The sequence below is a fragment of the Plectropomus leopardus genome, chromosome 6, assembly GCF_026936395.1.
Source record: "Plectropomus leopardus strain MGB_pleo_1.0 chromosome 6, ASM2693639v1, whole genome shotgun sequence".
NCBI lineage: Eukaryota > Metazoa > Chordata > Actinopteri > Perciformes > Serranidae > Plectropomus > Plectropomus leopardus.
The window spans coordinates 29045154-29063472 of NC_142181.1; the positions used below are offsets into that span (position 1 = coordinate 29045154).

General features: G+C 39.2%; 1 protein-coding gene across 1 annotated transcript in view; it reads left to right on the forward strand.

The window, feature by feature from the left end:
• The window catches only part of LOC121943341 (1,4-alpha-glucan-branching enzyme), a 96706-nt gene that overhangs the window by 57447 nt on the left and 20940 nt on the right, over window positions 1-18319 (forward strand). The window contains exons 13-14 of the mRNA XM_042486861.2: window positions 9113-9297; window positions 16248-16378. Of these exons, the coding sequence (XP_042342795.2) occupies window positions 9113-9297; window positions 16248-16378 (316 nt within the window). The remainder of the gene's footprint in view (window positions 1-9112; window positions 9298-16247; window positions 16379-18319) is intronic.

An 18319-nucleotide genomic window follows, 5' to 3' on the forward strand; every position in this document is an offset into this window, starting at 1 on the left:
GTATCTTTGTGGACACATGAGGAATTGTTAATATGCCATATTTCTTTGAGTTTGGGGTAATATTTTCTACTAGGGGCAGGATGTGAAATAATCAAAAGGGATACAATAGAATACAATGTGATACAATACCATATGATACAATACAATGTGATGCAATGCGATATGATGCGATACGATGCGATACGATGCGATGCGATGCGATGCGATATGATATACTTTATTGTTCCCGTAGGGAAATTTATCTTGGACTCTGTTGCTGCATCTGTAAATGCCTTTCTCAGTCACAATAAGAGACATTACATACGAACAATAGCTGTACCAAATCACACCACTACATTGTACATAATCCAAATTGCACATACAAAATATTGCACGTAACACATATTGCACACACCACATTCTTAAAGTTGGTGGAGTTTGAATATAATTGTTGTCCTGCAAATAGTGACTGTGGAAGACCCCCAGTCTTTGCAAAATCTTAAAGTATATGACTAAAAACTCACTTTTGTCTTTTGATGAGACAGTGTGCCGGACTTTAGTCTTTTAAAAGTATTTTCAGTCTTTTCAAAGTCTCCTTGTACTTGGTAGGCATTACCTGCTATATAAAGTGGTTTAGATAATCTGGCAAAGTAGTTAGTTTGTTTACACCTGATCTCCCTGATATTGTTTTTCGACCCGTCTGACTTCATCGTTGTCAGACATTGTAAAAACTGCAATTATCCTTGACTGATTGTTTAAAAAACACTCCTTGAATATATTATACAAAAACTCCTCGCACTACTTTTTCACAGATAACAGTGCCCCAGATATATTATGGGACGCAAATGATGATTTTATTCGTGTGTATTGTGCTGAGAATCTATCATATTTCATCCTTGTTACCAAATATGCTATCTGGTTTATTTCACCTGTGAGGAGGCAGAGGAAGGTTATTATCATGGTGATTAATGCACGCATATGGGAGGAACATTGCCCTGTTATCGTGGAGGAGAAGGAAATGATTACCTAATGGAGGTGTGTCCAATGTGTTTCTTTAAAACTGCAATAAAAAGAAGAGTCAAAGGCTTCCGCGGGGCACTGAATCAACCTGTAGAGGAAATCAATCATCTCCACTAGACTTTATAAAATAATAACATTAGGAAACTGAATGTAAATACAGACAAAAGAGGCCGGTGCACTTACTCTGTTAATGAAGTGTAGCTCTTTTGAAAGCTTTTATCAAAGCGCCAGTCTGTGTCTGGGTGTGCTGTCTTGGACAGATTAGGTTGATTTTTTTTCCTCAGACCTCTGTATTTTTGTGCATATGTGTGTGTATTTGTGTGTGTACATGCCCTGCCTGCCCCCAGTATGCCACACACACACTCATAGAGCAAGAGGGTGATAAGGAATAGCTCATTAGAACCGAAACATTTTCACACTTTATAGTAAGTGTGAGCAAAATATATAGCAGTTCTGGGTACAGTTTTTTGTGGGGTGGTGTTCTTATTTGTGCAGGTCAAATCTGGGCCAGTCGATGAAGTCACATAACACTGAAATATTCGGAGCACAACATGGATTAACTGTTCCTTTATGCGTTCATTATTTTGCCCTGACTGTGTTCATGCCTTCAGTTCAGTTTCCTCAGGCTAAAATAAAAAAAATGATCCATTGTTTTTCTTTTGGACCTACTCAATTTAGGGTGCATGTTGACTTATTACAAACAAACCAAGAGCTGTAAACACAGTCACATGGATTGACAGGTAACTCATTCATTGGACAGTTTCGGTAACCTATTCTGCATCATCAGCACTACATAGGTCTGCAGGGAAAATCAAAACAACATTTATTTCAGTGACTAACCACAAGTGAGTACTCACGGGAGCTTAAAGTCTGTACTTATTTTCCCTGGTGGTCACAAACAGGTCACAAGGAGAAACAGATGGTCACGAGCAGCAGTCCAGACTGTAATAGGACTCTATTTGTCATAAATGACAAAGGAAGAGAGACAGCAGAAAGAGATGAGCCTTCTTGTACCACAGTATGGTTGGAAAAAATCTTTCCCGCAAAAAGCAAATAAATTATCCAAATTGTTTAGATTACCTTTTAAACCTGTGCAACTGTATCCTATCTGTTACCAGAGAGGCTACTGAGCCAAAGCAACAAAACCCTTTTTTCAGCTTGTTCGTTGCATCGGTTTGGTCAATGACATAAATGACAGTGTTCTCACCTTCCTGAAAGAACATGACCAAACACTTCAGAGTTTGTTTAAACCTTTGAAATCTGAACAAATTGGCTTGATTTCTTTCAAAACATGGGAAGAAGGCAATGAGCAATGAAAGAAGAAATTATTCAAAAATGTGCAAGAAATTTGTAAAAAAAAAAAAAAAGTACAAGAAAATTACCTGAAAATCAGTGTAAAAAAAAACCCCCCAAAAAACAAAACAAGGACATGACCTTGGAAAAATGCTTAAAAATATAATAATTCTGTAACATAATTTAAATACTGTATGTACTTATTATTATTATTTTTAAATCTAGTTTTTACCTATCTTTTGTTGTTTTCCCTATACAGTTTTCCCTAGATTTTTTGAAATACTTTTCTAATTCTATTAATTTCCTGCTATTTGTAGAACATTTCTCACAGAGTTGCTCATTGCCTTTTCCCCATGTTCTTGAAAGAAAACATGCCAATTTGCTCAGGGTTCAAAGGTTTAAGTACTTGTGACAGGTGTCTGAAAGCAGTGCAAGAAAATTGATGTTGCTCCAAGTTGCTAAGGGTTAAACCTCAGGAAACAAATTAACTTCTTAAAAAATCCCACATGGTGAGGTCCATTGATGTGTAGAGATTAGGGTGACCAGATCCCAACAAACTAAATATGAGACAAAGAGTTTGTTTGTGTGGGACAATGTGGTACCAATGCTGAGAGCTAGTCTAAAATTTTGATACAATGTCTGTATAGTTTAGAAAATGTTAGTAGTAATAAAGTAATAAAAAAAATTTAAAATCTGTTCTGCCCCTTAGCAGCCCCCCTTGCATTTTAAAAGTTACTCACCTTTCACAAAAAGCTCTCATAGAATCACCTTCCACCTGATTACCCAGTGATGAGTAGTTTCCAGGTCTTTGGATTAGGGTGCATTTCGTTTTCTTTTCTGGTAGTTTTTATTATATTACACTTAAATCTGCATAGTTTATGACTTTGTGGTGACTCACAATTTTCCTTGTTGGATGTAGCGTAGCAAAGGAGGTGCTAGATGTCAATCTAACGTCAGCTTTGGCTGCTCATTAAATTTCAAAAGAAAGCAAAACGCTTTTTGTTGATTTAGTTTGTGAGTTTCTTTACTGAGCATTTCTTCAGTCAACATCCACAATGTGTTAAAAACAATTTGCGGTTGTGGGAAACTCCACTATGCATTGCATTCTGGGACTACAGAGTCCGTTAACAGCGTACTCACAAACAAGCAGATTTCGTTTTCTGATATCAACACACTGCATCCTCCAACCTTGCTTATGATTCATGTGGTGCATGGAGTATGGACACAACTGAGGGTAGACGACACATGACACGTACAGTAACATTTACAGAATCTTCATGAATCTGTTGTCAGTGGCCTATGACATACAACCACCTCTTTGATGGCGTTTTGACGTCTGAACTGTGCATTACACATATTGATCCATCTGTCACTTTTTCTCCACCATAAAATGTTTAATACTTGGCTGTGGCTGCTCTCACTCACACCACCTACACATACTGTATGCAACACAGTGCAACACAGAGAGCACATTTCCCCAGGGCATGTCCAAAGTCATTCTGGGAAATGAAGGAACTCCAAAGTAGCATAGATGTTGTTGATCCAGACTGAGAGTGGATACACCAAAATAGTAAATTATGCATTGAACATCACATATTGATGCCTGACAATGAAATGGTATCTGAATGTGGCTTTTTTTCTCTCCTTGAGAATGAGCTCCCAGAGGTAATCACAAGGCATATTTCTTAGGTGCTACTTAAAGGGAGGAGCTTACAGCGCTGGGTTTGAGAGTATTCTTTTATGCCATTGCTCCCTCTTGACAGTTCTTGATAAGATGTGAATGCTACCTGAATCCAGAGAGTGCAATGCTTACTGTGAGTGCCTTTGTAAAAATAAAAAAAAGAAATCGTGTTTCTTTTCTTGAAGGAGGGCTGTCAACTTGTAGCATGTCCTTGACATCTTTCATTCAGCACAATCCTTTGTTTCATACTTGGCTTTTCAAGTGGGTTGTGAATGTAAAAAGTACCTAGTTTTCTATAGTGACTCTATAGTTCTCTGATTACAAGTGGGGCAGATTAGGCCCTATTATCCAGTGTAAACACAGGTGTAAAGAAACCTCCCAAGTTTCAATCAGTTCAGTTGAAAAGTTCTGTTCGACTGATCTCCAGTGAAAGAGACCATGTTTCTTTTTCTTTTCAATCATGCTTTTTATTATTTACATGAGAAAAAAAATCTTGTCTACAGCAACCTAAACCATGATCAATAGAGTTACATGTACATATAATGACAGATGACAAGATGGTAAACGTATATTAAAAACTACTCGTGAAAAAAGAAAGAAAATTAAAGTAAAAAAAACTTAATGATTAAATAAGATAAATGCGCAGGATAAATACAATGAACATACAGTGTGTTCAAGGCCATTTTAAGGCATGTTTATCAAATCGTAAAAAAAATCCATAAAGAATAAGATAAAATGATAATACTATAGTATATATATATATATATATATATATATATATATATATATATATATATATATATATATATATATATATATATATGAATAATTAAATAAAAATAGATAACAGAAAATAAACTAATACAAGTTTTAAATAAAATACTATACAAAGTCAATATGAAATAAACTATATTTGCAAAGAGACCCCATTTCTTAGTTTAAGATTCATGTTTCTGTACAAAGCTGACATTAACCCTGTGACCTAAGTGTACCGCACAACAGTTTTTACACACACACACACACACACACACACACACACACACACACACACATTCACATACACACACTTGTCCCAGTAATGATCTATGCTGGCCAGTTGGGCCTGTTGCACCACTGTCCTACAACAATTTCCCATGGTGCCTCGGTTTGTCTGTCGCAGCGCTGCCTACACCTGAGTCATTTCCACACACCCCAATATCGTTCTAATGCTGATTTAAAATAAGGCTCTTAGTACAATACACATTAGTAACCAAATATTCACTGTGTTTTGTTCAGTATGTGTTTAACAGTATGATTGTGTGGTTGTAGAGCAGTGACGGTGGAAAGCCAAGGAAGACTCTTGGAATGGGCTGTTTCTTCCTCGAGACTGTGAGGAGACCGTGGAGGTTGACACTGTAGGTAGTTCTTCTTGCGGCAGCAGAGAACTCACAAGAACGCCATCGTCTTTTTGCTTGCGGGCAGTCATGCCTGCCAGACATATGAGGTGCTGACTTGCGGCCAGGGCCATGACACAGCCCACAGCAGCTTTAACATCCCCTGTGAAATTGCTCATTTGCCTTGCTAAGATGGATACAAAAAACAACTCAAAAGTCAAAAATGAGAGCCTTAGCCTTAAAGAGAGTCCTGTCATGATGCCTCACATTTCTTGAGGCACTGAAGTGATGAATAATGGCTCGAAGGTGCCCTCAAGGGCCACAAGGGTCTCAGGCACAAAACACTGGGAAAGTTTCACCAACCTTATTCACTCATCAGCATCTCAGAATGGGAAGGACAAGACGGCATTGTCTTCAGTCTCGCCAAGAAAGTGTGGAGTTGTCTTCATCTGCTAACACAGCACAGGGATCTGGAAGGGGACAAAGGGCAGCCTTGCCGAACTGCTGCCATACTACAGAGCAGCATGCCTCACTGTGATTGCACTGGAGCTTCATCCATAGTGAATGTGGGAAGCAATTATAGCACTGCTGCCTTCTTGTCATTTGATGACAAAGACATGTGGTCCATACACTCTGGCTGGTTGTTGATCCCAGTGGTAGAATGCTCAGCACTGAGGGGATACTGGTGAGCAAACCAGAACAGGAAGGAGTAAAGAAAAGTAGATGAAGAACAGCGTCATTACTTCCCTCACACTAGCCCCGTTCAGACTTGCTGAGCACACTCAGTGTGGGCAAATTCAGCCTGTGAAAATGCAGACTGGCTATTTCTGGGAGTGATTATCAAAGCCTGTCCATTCCAGATCTGCAATAAAACAGCTGATCTTCTTATTAACTAACAAAATAACCAAGATCATCATGCCAAATTGATCCAAAACCACCCACAGCATCATTTATATACACAGTATACTTTTTTTCTATTCAACAGAAAATTCATACCAATTTTCTGTTTGAGCAAGGTAATACTCCTCCCTCAAAGGCAAGGCTGAAGGTTTTGATTCAACAAAGGAAAGGAGACAAATAGGAAAAGGGGTTTTGGGGGCTCCCACAACATTTTGAGCCTCAAATACTTAATTTTCTGCGTTCTGGTGGATCTTCATGCACCAATTTATGCTTTTCTCTGTCACTTTATGGTGGAAATGTCTTTAATTTTGTAAAATAAAAGTAAAATTTGCTTGGGACAAATGCACTTGTTCTAAAATAATGAGGTGGACATGTGCCTTGCTCTCCCTCTACACGTACTCAAAGGAGTTTTGTTATAGCCTCCATTTCTTATTTGTGATTTGTGACCATCATATCTTGGAAATTAACGGCCACACTGTTGTAAAATTTAATGTGTCGATTCACGCTCCCACGAGCAAGAAGTTTAATAATTTTGGTGATCTTTTGACCTTATCTCAGACGCTACCATAAGCAATTTTAATAAAACAAAACAAAAAAATCAAATAAAATTTTACTAGTAGGAGAAATAATCTTATTTGCTTTGCCTACCTTATGACCTCTACTGAAGCACCATCATTACAGAAAGCTTCTCATCTCATGGCCTGTTACTAACAGCCACAAAGTCAGCTGTTCTTATTAATTCTCCCATGATGTCAGAGACTCATATTACCTGTTTGCAACTTCATTTCTTGATAAACTTAGATATGACATCTTTGATATATTAAGAGATGTTTCAACTATGTTGGAAGCCAGTGTGTTGATGTGGGAGCACTATGATAATCAGGGGCTCAGTGTGATAGTATTCAGAGAGAAAAGCACAAAAAATAAGTCAGTAATAAAAAATTGTCATTTGAAATGTCAGTTGATTACATAACAAATTCCCTTCTAGAGATATATAGCTATAGTGAAACTGTTTTTTGTCTAAATACTGCACTGGCTTTTTTACAAAGTAAATTTAGCAGATAGATTTAGCAGAAAAGAATATATTTTCACTACTTGGCCCCATGAATTGTTTTAAAAAAAATATTTGTAACTAAAATTTGATGAACAAGGAAAAACTGTAGTCATAATTTACATGACAGCTTTGAAAATGAGTGCCATATGTCGCTGTGGAGTATTTCCTCTCTGCAGAAACACTTTAAATTTTGACCCTTTTTTTTCTGCAAACAATCAGTCAATAAAAACAGAGCACATAAACACAACAGGTTCAGGTCATTGTCTGTCCATAGTTTAAAAACTCAGTTATTTTGTTGAGTTGAGGATACTGATGGCACTTGGAATGGAGGACTTCTTCATGAGAAGTACTTGAATCATACAATATGCAGTGTTTGACTTTTTACACAGTTTTATAGCTAAACACACTATAGGTCGTGCGCTCAGTGAGATGATTTGCAGGGGAAATATTGATACAGGAATTGCAGATGCACAGTGAATGTGTAGTGTACACATTCCTCTTGTTGGAGTGCTGGGAAGAAAATCTTCCTTTGACTGCCAGTGTTGCAAGTCTGAGGTGTAATTTTCTCCTTTACATTTCAAGTTCAGCTGTGTGGGAGGCTTGTTATTCATGCAGATGTCACAAGAAAAGGCTCTCTCTCTTTCCTTCTCTTCTTCTTTTCTCTCGCTTTGCTTGTCTTTGCTGCCCTAATTCCTCGGCAAGTGCTGCAGTGAGCTCGTTCTGTTGGCAGTCCATGCCTCATTGTTTGTTACTTCTTTAACACCTACATAATGTATTTCATTAGAATCTGCTGTCAGTCCCTGTCCGTTCCACTTCATCCCATCACTCTGATTTTTTTTTTTTTTTTTTTAAGGAGGTAGGGGCTCTTAGCACCAAATAAGCAACTAGCCTGTATTCTTCTTCTTCTTCTTCTTCTTGTCATGCATCTTCCTCTGTCTCTTGTGTGTGTTTCCTCCTCTGCCGGGAATTCAATTATCCTGGCTGTTGTTTTATGATGTTGTGGTGACATCCGATGACGGATTCATTATCTCATCTCCTGCCGTGACAGCATTGTAGCAACAGGACGGCTGTTTCCTGCATTTCAGCAGTGTGCATTCAGCTTTACATCTGGACTGTATAACTCTCTCCACATTGATTCTGCTCATGGGAAGTTTTTACTGTGGCCCTTGCTGGCTTTAACTCTCAATTAAAAGATGTTAGGAAAAATGAATAATCCTCTGGAGTAGTTACATTAAAAGTACAATAGTTCTGATGACTATGAGAAGGCAGAATAATTCACAAATATAGTTAATGCTTTGATAAACATGAATTAATCACCACTTTCAGTTTTTGTGCCTATTTGCGTCAGACGTGTGAAAAGTCCTCTGCAGTTTCTCCTCATTTCCATTACTGACTTGAAGTTTGCACTCCATTATTGAGGAATAATGTATAATTATATCCTGGTGAATTATATTTGCATATGTTTGGTGAAAAAGAGAAAGTGGGATTTATTTGCAGTGTTTCCACTTGTGTTGGTGTTGTGAAAGGGCAGGGTCCTTGATGACAGGAAGGTTGGCACCAAGGAAAATGTTGCAAAAGCATTTTGTCTGATCAATATGGAAAGTACCAACCTCTGCTGGGGGGTGAGGAGAAGGTCGCAGACTAACGCCAACTCTGGTCTCTTTGATGTCTGTCTTTTTTCTCTTGTTAAAATGCACAAAACCTGAAAAGAGGCTTTATGTAGCACAGCACCATAGAGTATGCTAATTTGCAGCGACTGTGTGCCTTTGCCTTCATTATGTACATTCTTTAACAAAGCTCTCTGTGTTGCAGGGAATGAGTTTGGGCATCCTGAGTGGCTGGATTTCCCTCGAGAGGGGAACAATCAGAGTTACCACTATGCCCGGCGGCAGTTTAACCTCGTGGATATGGATCACCTCCGCTACTGTCAGCTCTACGCCTTTGACCGCGACATGAACCGTACCGAAGACAAGTACGGCTGGCTGGCTGCCCCACCTGTAAGGACATCACACGCTCACCGTACAGTAGTCTTTGTGCACACACTCTCAATGACAAAAGCACTTAAAAATACAATGTGACATAAACTATTGTTTAGTCACATACAGGATATTTAATAGCTTCTAGTGTCCCAGCCCAATGTGCATAAATTATTTAGCTCATAAAAGATATCTTTTTAAAGGAATAAATGTATTTCCAAGCCAACATCTTTACACACCTGCCTGTTTCCACATTGAAGTTCTCAGGCAGGTGGAGATAAATGCACCATAAAGAGAGTTCATTTTGGAGATGTCCTGTTTCACTGGCTGCTGTCAAGGTGAACAGTAATAGATTTTACTCTCATTCTGCAGCCTCTCTCTTTGCCTACATTCCAAGCCTATGGGAGAAAAAAAATTATGTTTTTCTCTTGAGGGGCCGGTTACAAAGTAATGGGATAATGCAAATGGAGAGTTTGGCTAAATTGACAGGGATTAGAAGTGAGTCTCTGTAATTGATTCAAAAATACTCTCCCTCACATCCCAGAGAATCTTAGAGCTACTTCACCTTGGTGCGTTACACTCAGACCTGCGAATTTCTCCTCGACAGACAGACAGACAGACAGACAGACAGACAGACAAATGCAGGACATGTATCAGAGAGCATAATTAGAGACATGTCAGGTTCACAAGTATCATTTCTGTATATGGGGCTCTCAATCAGAGGGGCGTTCTGACTTACTGAAACCTCTTACAATGTTTAACAAGCGTATGAAACAGAGTGTTGGAGGTGAGGCAAAGGAAAAGTAGAGGCATGCTGATTTCTGAGCTCCCTTTTTGGGGAAAGGGAGGGAATACTGATCCCAAAGGATGCTACTGGCTGGGAAGATGCATACATTTGGCAACAGTGCTAACCTGCTACACACTGAGTGCTGTTTTTCATTGCCTTTGATATGAGAAATCATGTAGTAAATGCCAGTTCTACAATGCAGACTTAAGACATCATCTGATTTTGTTCTTTCTTTGATTTATTACCTTAAATCAAATGTAAAATGATTCGGTAAGATTATATAATGCCATTCTGAAGGTTGTCATTGTGTGTAAAACTCTGGGCAGCTGGGATGTGCAGGGAGCAGGAAGATCATCCATCACAAGGATAATTCTCAAATATTGGGCTTTATTACAGATTCCTCTGATAGCAAGAGTTTACTCTTTTGAAGTGTCTTTCAGCATAACACCAAATTAGTGCAATAGTTTTCTGGAGGGCCAGAGAGGGTGTGCATGTAATTAGATCTCATGTTTTCTTGTGCTGTGATAATGAAATAACAGATTTTAGTTTTGATCACACAAAAAAGTTTTGTTGTAATATTAAGCTGCTGAATAATTATTCTGTGATCATCAGAAGGGGATCATCAGGTTTTGACAGAATGCTGTCAGAATTTCTGAACATGTATTCATGCCAAGATCAACAATAATAAGACAAAGGGGTTTGAAGTGATCCTGAAATAATTAGTTTTCTTTCTTTTAATACAACAAGGTTGTTACCTTTAAATTGGAAAACAAAACTGAAAGGAAACAGAATTCAGAGGGTCTTATCAGGTCATGTAGCCTCTTCTGTTGGCTCCCACAAAGTCCTTCTCAAAGCCACGATGCGCAGTGCAATTGTGGATTAGACAAGGTAAAATCTTTGGTGACGAATCAGTGCTCCTTGATCCCACTGTGAGAAACTGAGTTGTAGATTTGATGACCAAAGATTAGTTATTTTAGTTTAGTCTTTATGTCAAGAGTTAATCAAGACAAATTAAGGTCAAAACAATTTAAAGTATGTCAGCCCTTAAAGTGTTTCTGGTGATAACAGACTTGTCATTGTTAGTTTCAGAATGACTCAGTCGTCATTTTCATAGCCAGCCCCTATGTTGTGTAAGCAGCAAATGTACATCATTCACCTATCTGAGAACCCATGGGTGTGTAGGTGTAAAACTGGGGTGTGGTCAGGCACATTGATGGCATACTGCTATTATGAGGCAGCAGAAAGCCATGTGGCCATTGCCTAACAAAAACAGAGACAAAGATACTAGTACAAACAAAAACAACAAACAACAACACAATCAAGATGATCACCAGACATCTAAACATGGACTTTACGTATTTCATTTTCTTTCATAGTCCTTAATTGTTCCCTGTTTATTAGCTATTATGCCCTCCAACTAAAAGCGATAAATCGATTTTATCAATAATTCGAATTTGTGGTTCAGGGCGATTTTTTAAAATGAAAATCGCAATTCTCGCCTCCGCCATACCTTCCCAAAAAAGACAGTCTTGTCATGTCGAACTGGTTTCGATTTGCCGGCGTCAGATTACAAACAAACCACAGTCCTGCAACGTTTATTTAAAGGCTGTTGCAACTAAAGGCAGCAGCACGACCACTTTGTGTCAACATCTCAAACAGAGGCAGCATCCGATGCGGACAATGTGTCTCAGAGATGCACAAGGCCGCGTCAGCCCACAAACAGCAAGTAAAAAGCAGCCAACTTTAGTGGAAGCATTTTCCCGCTGTGTCCCGTATGACAGGACAGCGACCCACTGCAAATCTGCAATGTTTCCCTACAATGTTATTGAGACTAGAGACCCCCCGCCAGGCCTGAACGTTAGCGAGGTTTGCACAGGACAGCAATGTACACTGTATCTTTCCCCTTAGGAGGTAAAAGCAAGCTCACCAACCTTCCCGATTTTCCTGGGACACCTCCGTTTTTCCCTGACCTCTCCTGGTGTCCTCCCGGCGTCCCATCTCTCCCGGATTTCTCCCGATTTAGAGCCCCCGACCACGCGCATAATCTCCATGGAGGACTGGGGGTCACGTCCACCCCAATATACCAAAGAGGGGAATTTGATGGAACATCCAACAGTAGCTGGTTACAGAGTAAATACTGAAAATGCACAAAAATAGTTATTGCCACACATTCCTGTCTGAACCAAAGTAACTGAGCCCAAGTGATTAATTTTGCTATTTTCAAAGACTGACAAAAAGTGTGCATAATAAAAAGAAACATCACACCTGGCTGATCACACAGCTGATTGATAGATCCATCAGAGCAGACTGAGAGCAGTGCAGTGACAGACCTCTCATCTAGCTGCTCTCCTTGTTATCAGGGGCAGATTTAGTTATTTGGGGGCCTGGTGCCCCAGCCCAACTGTCTTGCTTTGATTTCACCCATTCTCTAAGTTGGAGTGATGATGGGCTGTTGGCAGTTGTGGAAGAAGTTATGCTGTTCTCTAAACCCTCAATGCAGCTAATACAGACAAGTGCAGGTGATGTAGAAACCATGAAAGCTGTTACTGATATAGTTGCGCTGCATATTGCTAAAGATATGAAAAAAAAATGAATTCATGTAAAGGTTGGAAGTTTGCACTTAAACCCCAAAAGGGAAATTCAGTTGACTATATTAACACAAGGGAAATTCAGTTTGCCTTCAATTTCTACTGCTAACATCAAAAGCAAATTGTTTTGAGTAATTTCTCCTTCATTTGTAGTTCGTTTTGAAAAAGGAAAAAAAATTGATTACAATGGTAAATCAGGTTTGGGGTGAAAAAATCTGAGATTTTATTTTTTAGGCCATAATGCCCAGCCTACCTCCAACCTAAAATAATCTTTCAAAAAAGAGAGAAAACTAGGAAATGGCAAACATTCTTTTACTTTCGCTCCATCTCTTGGCCAATAAAATAACTGTATTTAAAATACTTGGACATCCATTTCTTAATTCTTAAGTGTTTGCGGGCATGTTGTTAACAATAAGGACTGCACAGCCAGCCATTTTTTCAGAGTCATCCAAAACATCACCACATGTGGACAAAACCAAAAGAGCTGCGACATATCTTCATTTCCAATGTTATAGAAGCGACAGTTTTGATAGAAGCTCATGGTTTAGTTGTGTTTCCTCTGTCAAGTTTAAAACAATATGATATATGCTGCAGTGCCATTACTGCTCTTACTGAATTACTCTCAGCAGAAGACTGTTTGCTTCTCCAATTTGCTGAATTTGTCATGTAAATAGCTGTGTGCAATGTGCAAATACACCTGGCATTTAAAAGGAATTGCAGATGACACTAATTAGTTAATAGCATGTATTGCCAAAAACACTCCTATGATTGATTAAAGGAGTTAATGCCACTTATTGAGCAAAAGTGGAGTTTGACACGCCCTAAATCCACTTGCACCATGCACTTCAAACTGTGGGCTGTAAATCATTCAACTAGCATACTTTACACACACACACACACACACACACACACACACACACACACACACATATACACACATATATATTTACACACACACACACACACACACACACACACACACATATACATATATACATATATATATATATATATATATTCATAGGATTATTCATAGGATTTTGATCAATCAATGCACAGCAGCAGACTGGCAACATACTACACACAGATGTGATCCCTTAAATTGTATGTGCTACTGGTTTTAAAAGACAAGCTAGAGAGAAACATTTTTTAAATTCTTACATTAGAAGTGACAAGATGGAAGAGGTTGAGTCAGAGTAGACACATGAATCAAAATATGAATTATTTAAACTTTAACTTCACCAGACTGAAGCAATAGATAATAAATCAGTTTCTGTAGCTGACCCTGTGCTCCGGTCTCACACAGTGCTCGGAATCAGCAGAGACAAAAATGGCTTATTCAGGGATTGATACAGTATCACAAAAAGACTTTGTAGAACATCACTCACAGATAACGCCAATAACTGCTCAGAGATTCTGCTGTAATAACCAGATGAGTCTGAATCCTCTGTATAGCTTATCAATGACATTGCAAGGTAATCATGCTTAGTGGGAATATTCTATAGCTTGGTTCAATATTTCACTGTGGTGGGAGGATCCAAGGGCGTTTTGTAGTTAAAATGAGAAGCAGAAGAGGATCAGTCAGCAGCTCTCCTTGATGTCCCAGGTGTAAGTGAACTAAGTGGAAATGGAAACATGCAGGGACTTTGCTTAAAAGTGTGATTTGTGTGCCTCTTTGAAGATGTGCAGCTGTGAGCTTCAAAAGGCCAAACTCTGGACATGAACTGAAGCTCCTCTTAGTGCAGCGATAGCATCATTTGAGGTGTTCCACTCTGAGGAAATGTAAATAAACCAGTACACAGCAGCATGCAGGCTGTGGCACCAAGTTTGTGTTTACACATCATTATACCAGCATTACTATGGGATGCAAAACAATGCAATTACAATACATTGCCCATAATATACTGGTAATATAACTAAAATCTATCTTTATTTGTAATAGTAAAAATTGTCTGTTATTCCCAATATTTAGATTCCTGTTTTCATTAGAAATATGAACCACTTTTATTCTAATATTGAGGTCATTGAATGTTACTCTGTGATTTGGTTACATAGCGTTCCTGAAACAAACCTTGGTGGAAAGTAAAAACATTATTTTCCAGCTTTTATCTGGCAGCAGTTACATCTTCAAATGTATTTTCAGTGTCTCTTGTCTCCCCTGATACATAAAATGTTTGCCCAAGTGAAACCAACGTTTAAATCCAATTTTTTCACAAACTGTGCCGGTTGCACCTGCAGCTGACTTAACTTACGTTCCAGTGAAGAAAAGAAGCAAAGAGGTGGATCGCAGTTTGTGGAAATATTGGATTTGAACAGTGGTTTCACAAAAGTACTTTCATTCAGAGTGCTCAGGTCACAAATGGGTCTACTGTAGGGATTTACCCTGCTTTCATTTCCTGGCTGAGATTCACCTAAAAGTGTTGTGTCAGGTCAGAATGATGCTGCAGGCAGAGACAGAATCATAACTCTTAGATCTAATGTCAGAGTAGGAGACATGCTTGTTTGTATGTAAGGCAAATATTTTTCTCAAAAATTAACAGTTGGATAATAATTTGGATTTTAAAGATGCATTTCACTGCTGGAAAAATGGCCTTTTAAAAAAACAAGGATGTCTATGCAGCAGAAAGATGCAAATACCTCGTGCTACATGACCAGAGAAAACAGAGAAAAAGGAAACTTTTGCTCAAGAGGTAGAAAACCTACAACTACCAGAATTTAGAGCGCCGTATCAGACCAATAATGCTCCTGCTGGTGGGTGACGCTATGCAAACTTGCACATGTGAAACAATGGTGGCCAGCCGGCGAAAAGTGAGCTAAAACATGTTTCTGACAACATTTGAGGCGAGAAAAACTCAACACGGTAACAGAATCATGATTTATATTTGATTAACGCTGCTTGGTTTTACAGTTTGATTGGATTTCAGTCCAAGTTTGAGAGCGAGGGAGAGACGGAGGAGTCAGATCTCTCTGTTGCTGCACTTCTATACTCTTTGTGTCCGCGGTGGCGGCATGGGTGGCAGGCAATATGACAAAGAAAGCTTGTAGTTTGAGTAACAGCCCTGAGCCCAAAGCAGTTTCAGCTAGCCACTGGAATTTCTGTTACTCCAAATCTGTGGACTTCTCATGTCGAAACAGACTTAGTAAAAGACTCCAGACTGTCAGCTCAAGCCTTAACCTCCACCCTCTTTGCCGGTCCAGTTGCAGAAGTGCTTATCTTCTCGTTCAGCCGTGAATATGCTGCCCTGAAATTGGCTTGGGGAACAAGACACTAAAAATAGGGGGTTGGGTGACATTGATAATCTCTGCTAATGACACGTTAACAGTAGCTCGCTCCACGGGAGAGTGGTGGCTTCATCATGTGCAGCTGTCTAAAGCTGACAGTGTGTGCCTCGCACTATCCTCGGCCGCTGCTTTCTCCTGATGAGTGCCACCTGAAATTTGATGTGGGAATGTTACTCAGCCTATTTGGAAATGTGGAGTCCGCTGATATAACGTGGCCCATTATTACTCTCTAAATCCAAGAGGAGAAAGGTAATGACTATGATTGAAGAAATATTTTATTAGTTTTTTTTTCTCTCCCTCTTTTCTCCCTCCAGGCCTTTGTCAGCACCAAGCATGAAGGGGACAAGGTCATTGTGTTTGACAGGGCAAATGTGCTCTTTATCTTCAACTTCCACCCCAGTAAGAGCTTCCAGGACTACAGGGTGGCTGTAGAAGCTGCAGGAAAGTATCCTTTTAGCTCTCATCTGTCATGTCACTGCTCGTTTCCTTTAAGTCTTCAGACGTCGGCTTTCCTCTGTCGCGCCACAGTGAACACTCGCAGTGCCTCTCAGAGTAATGATGTCTTTGTTAGTTACTTCTTTTATACAAGAACATGAGTAATCTTTTGAGCTCTGTTAGAGGGGGCAGAAAGGAGACAGACTGGGAAATATGGGAATTACATGACCTGTGTGCACATAAACACTTTTAAAGCTCACAGAGGGTATTTGAACTTTTTGGAAAGGCTTATGTCTGCACAATGCTTTGGACCAGAGAACTGTGAGTCATCAGCTGTTTGGTGCAGACATTAATGGTACCCAGTAGATACATCTTATTAACTCTGGTCTTCCTGTAACTTTTTATCAAACACCACAAATACGTCCAAAGTTTCTCTTGTCCAACACTTTGTTACAGGATTCTTGAACATGAGCGACCACATTGCCATCGGATCAGCTGTACTTGCTAAAATTGTGTTGCCACTAATTTGGCTGTTTCAACATTAAAAAAAAATGTTTGGGGCATTTTTGCATTTATTAGATAGATTGATAGCTTGAAAGGGGGAGAGAAAGGAGACGACATGCAGCATAGGGCCGCGAGTCAGAATTGAACCCGCAGCCGCTGCGACAAGGATACTGCCTTCATACATAGGGCGTCTGCTCAATCCACGAGCCACATCTGTTTAGACATTTAAAGAAGTCTAATAATATTCTTTATTTTTCTTATCAACAAATTCATGAAAAGACATAAATTAAGAGCCCATTAGTTTTGTCTTTCAATATTTTCCAACTGCTTTAGCCAAATAGGGACCCACCTGTTTGTTTCTACAGAAGATGCTTATCTTAAAAAAACCAGCCCAGTCTCACTCCCAGATTTATACAGCACCTTTCACGATACCCAAGGATGCTTTACACAGTTGAATAAAATGTAAAACAAACAAACAAACAAACAAACAAACTGAACAGAGGTACAAAGTTGAGTGACTGGCAGGGAGGCAGAGTTAAGTGAGGTTGTAGGTTGTAGTGAACAGATGGTGTTTGAGGAAGTAAGTTGTCAAACACATATGCATGGTTAGTAGCACTTGGCATCAGATACTGATGCACCAGGGCATCCTTTAGCAGTGGTGTGAGATGCACTGGATGCTTGCATTTTTGAAGTTTTAGAGCAACTACAGTAGTACACAGAACAACAGAGACTGCATAGAGTGGGAGGGTCAAACAAACTCCAGACTTTCACATGGGAGACCGCTGTTAGTGTCCTATGTAATACCAAAAGCTAAATAAGTAATTTTAGTCGCAACATAGTTAGCTAGTATGTGTAGCATACTATGCTAGTTATGTATTTTTTAAACCTAACCATCTACTTTTGTTGCCTAAACCAAAGGAAAACCAAATCAAAAACTGATGCTGGAGGGGTACTAAGAGATTCATAGACTGACACCTAGGTCCAGTGACAGTGTGTGTGGGTATTTGAAAAGTTGGAAGAAAGAAAGGGCTAAATGATGTTCTAAGACAGTCGGGCACTGTAATTTTTAACAACTCAAACAGGAGTACATAGTGCATTTGTTGGGGACTATTTTTGGCTGTGGATTTGGAGTGCTAACAAATGCAGTGCTTATGCTCATTGTAATGATTGACCCTGTCACCTACTACAGTGCACTCACTGTAGTAGGTGATGTGTTTTAATAGTTTTTTGGAAAACAATGGAGCTCTATGGCACTGATCAATAAGATATTTCAGGCTTTGATTGCAACAATTTAATGACACCGCCAATCGTGTTGCACTTTAGTACTTTTATAGTATTAAATGAAAAATGAGTTATTTTGACATAATTTGACTTACATTTCATTGAAGTGGGCAAGAAGCTGATCTCCAGTGTGTACGGATAGTAAATACTGTGCATGAGTCTCATG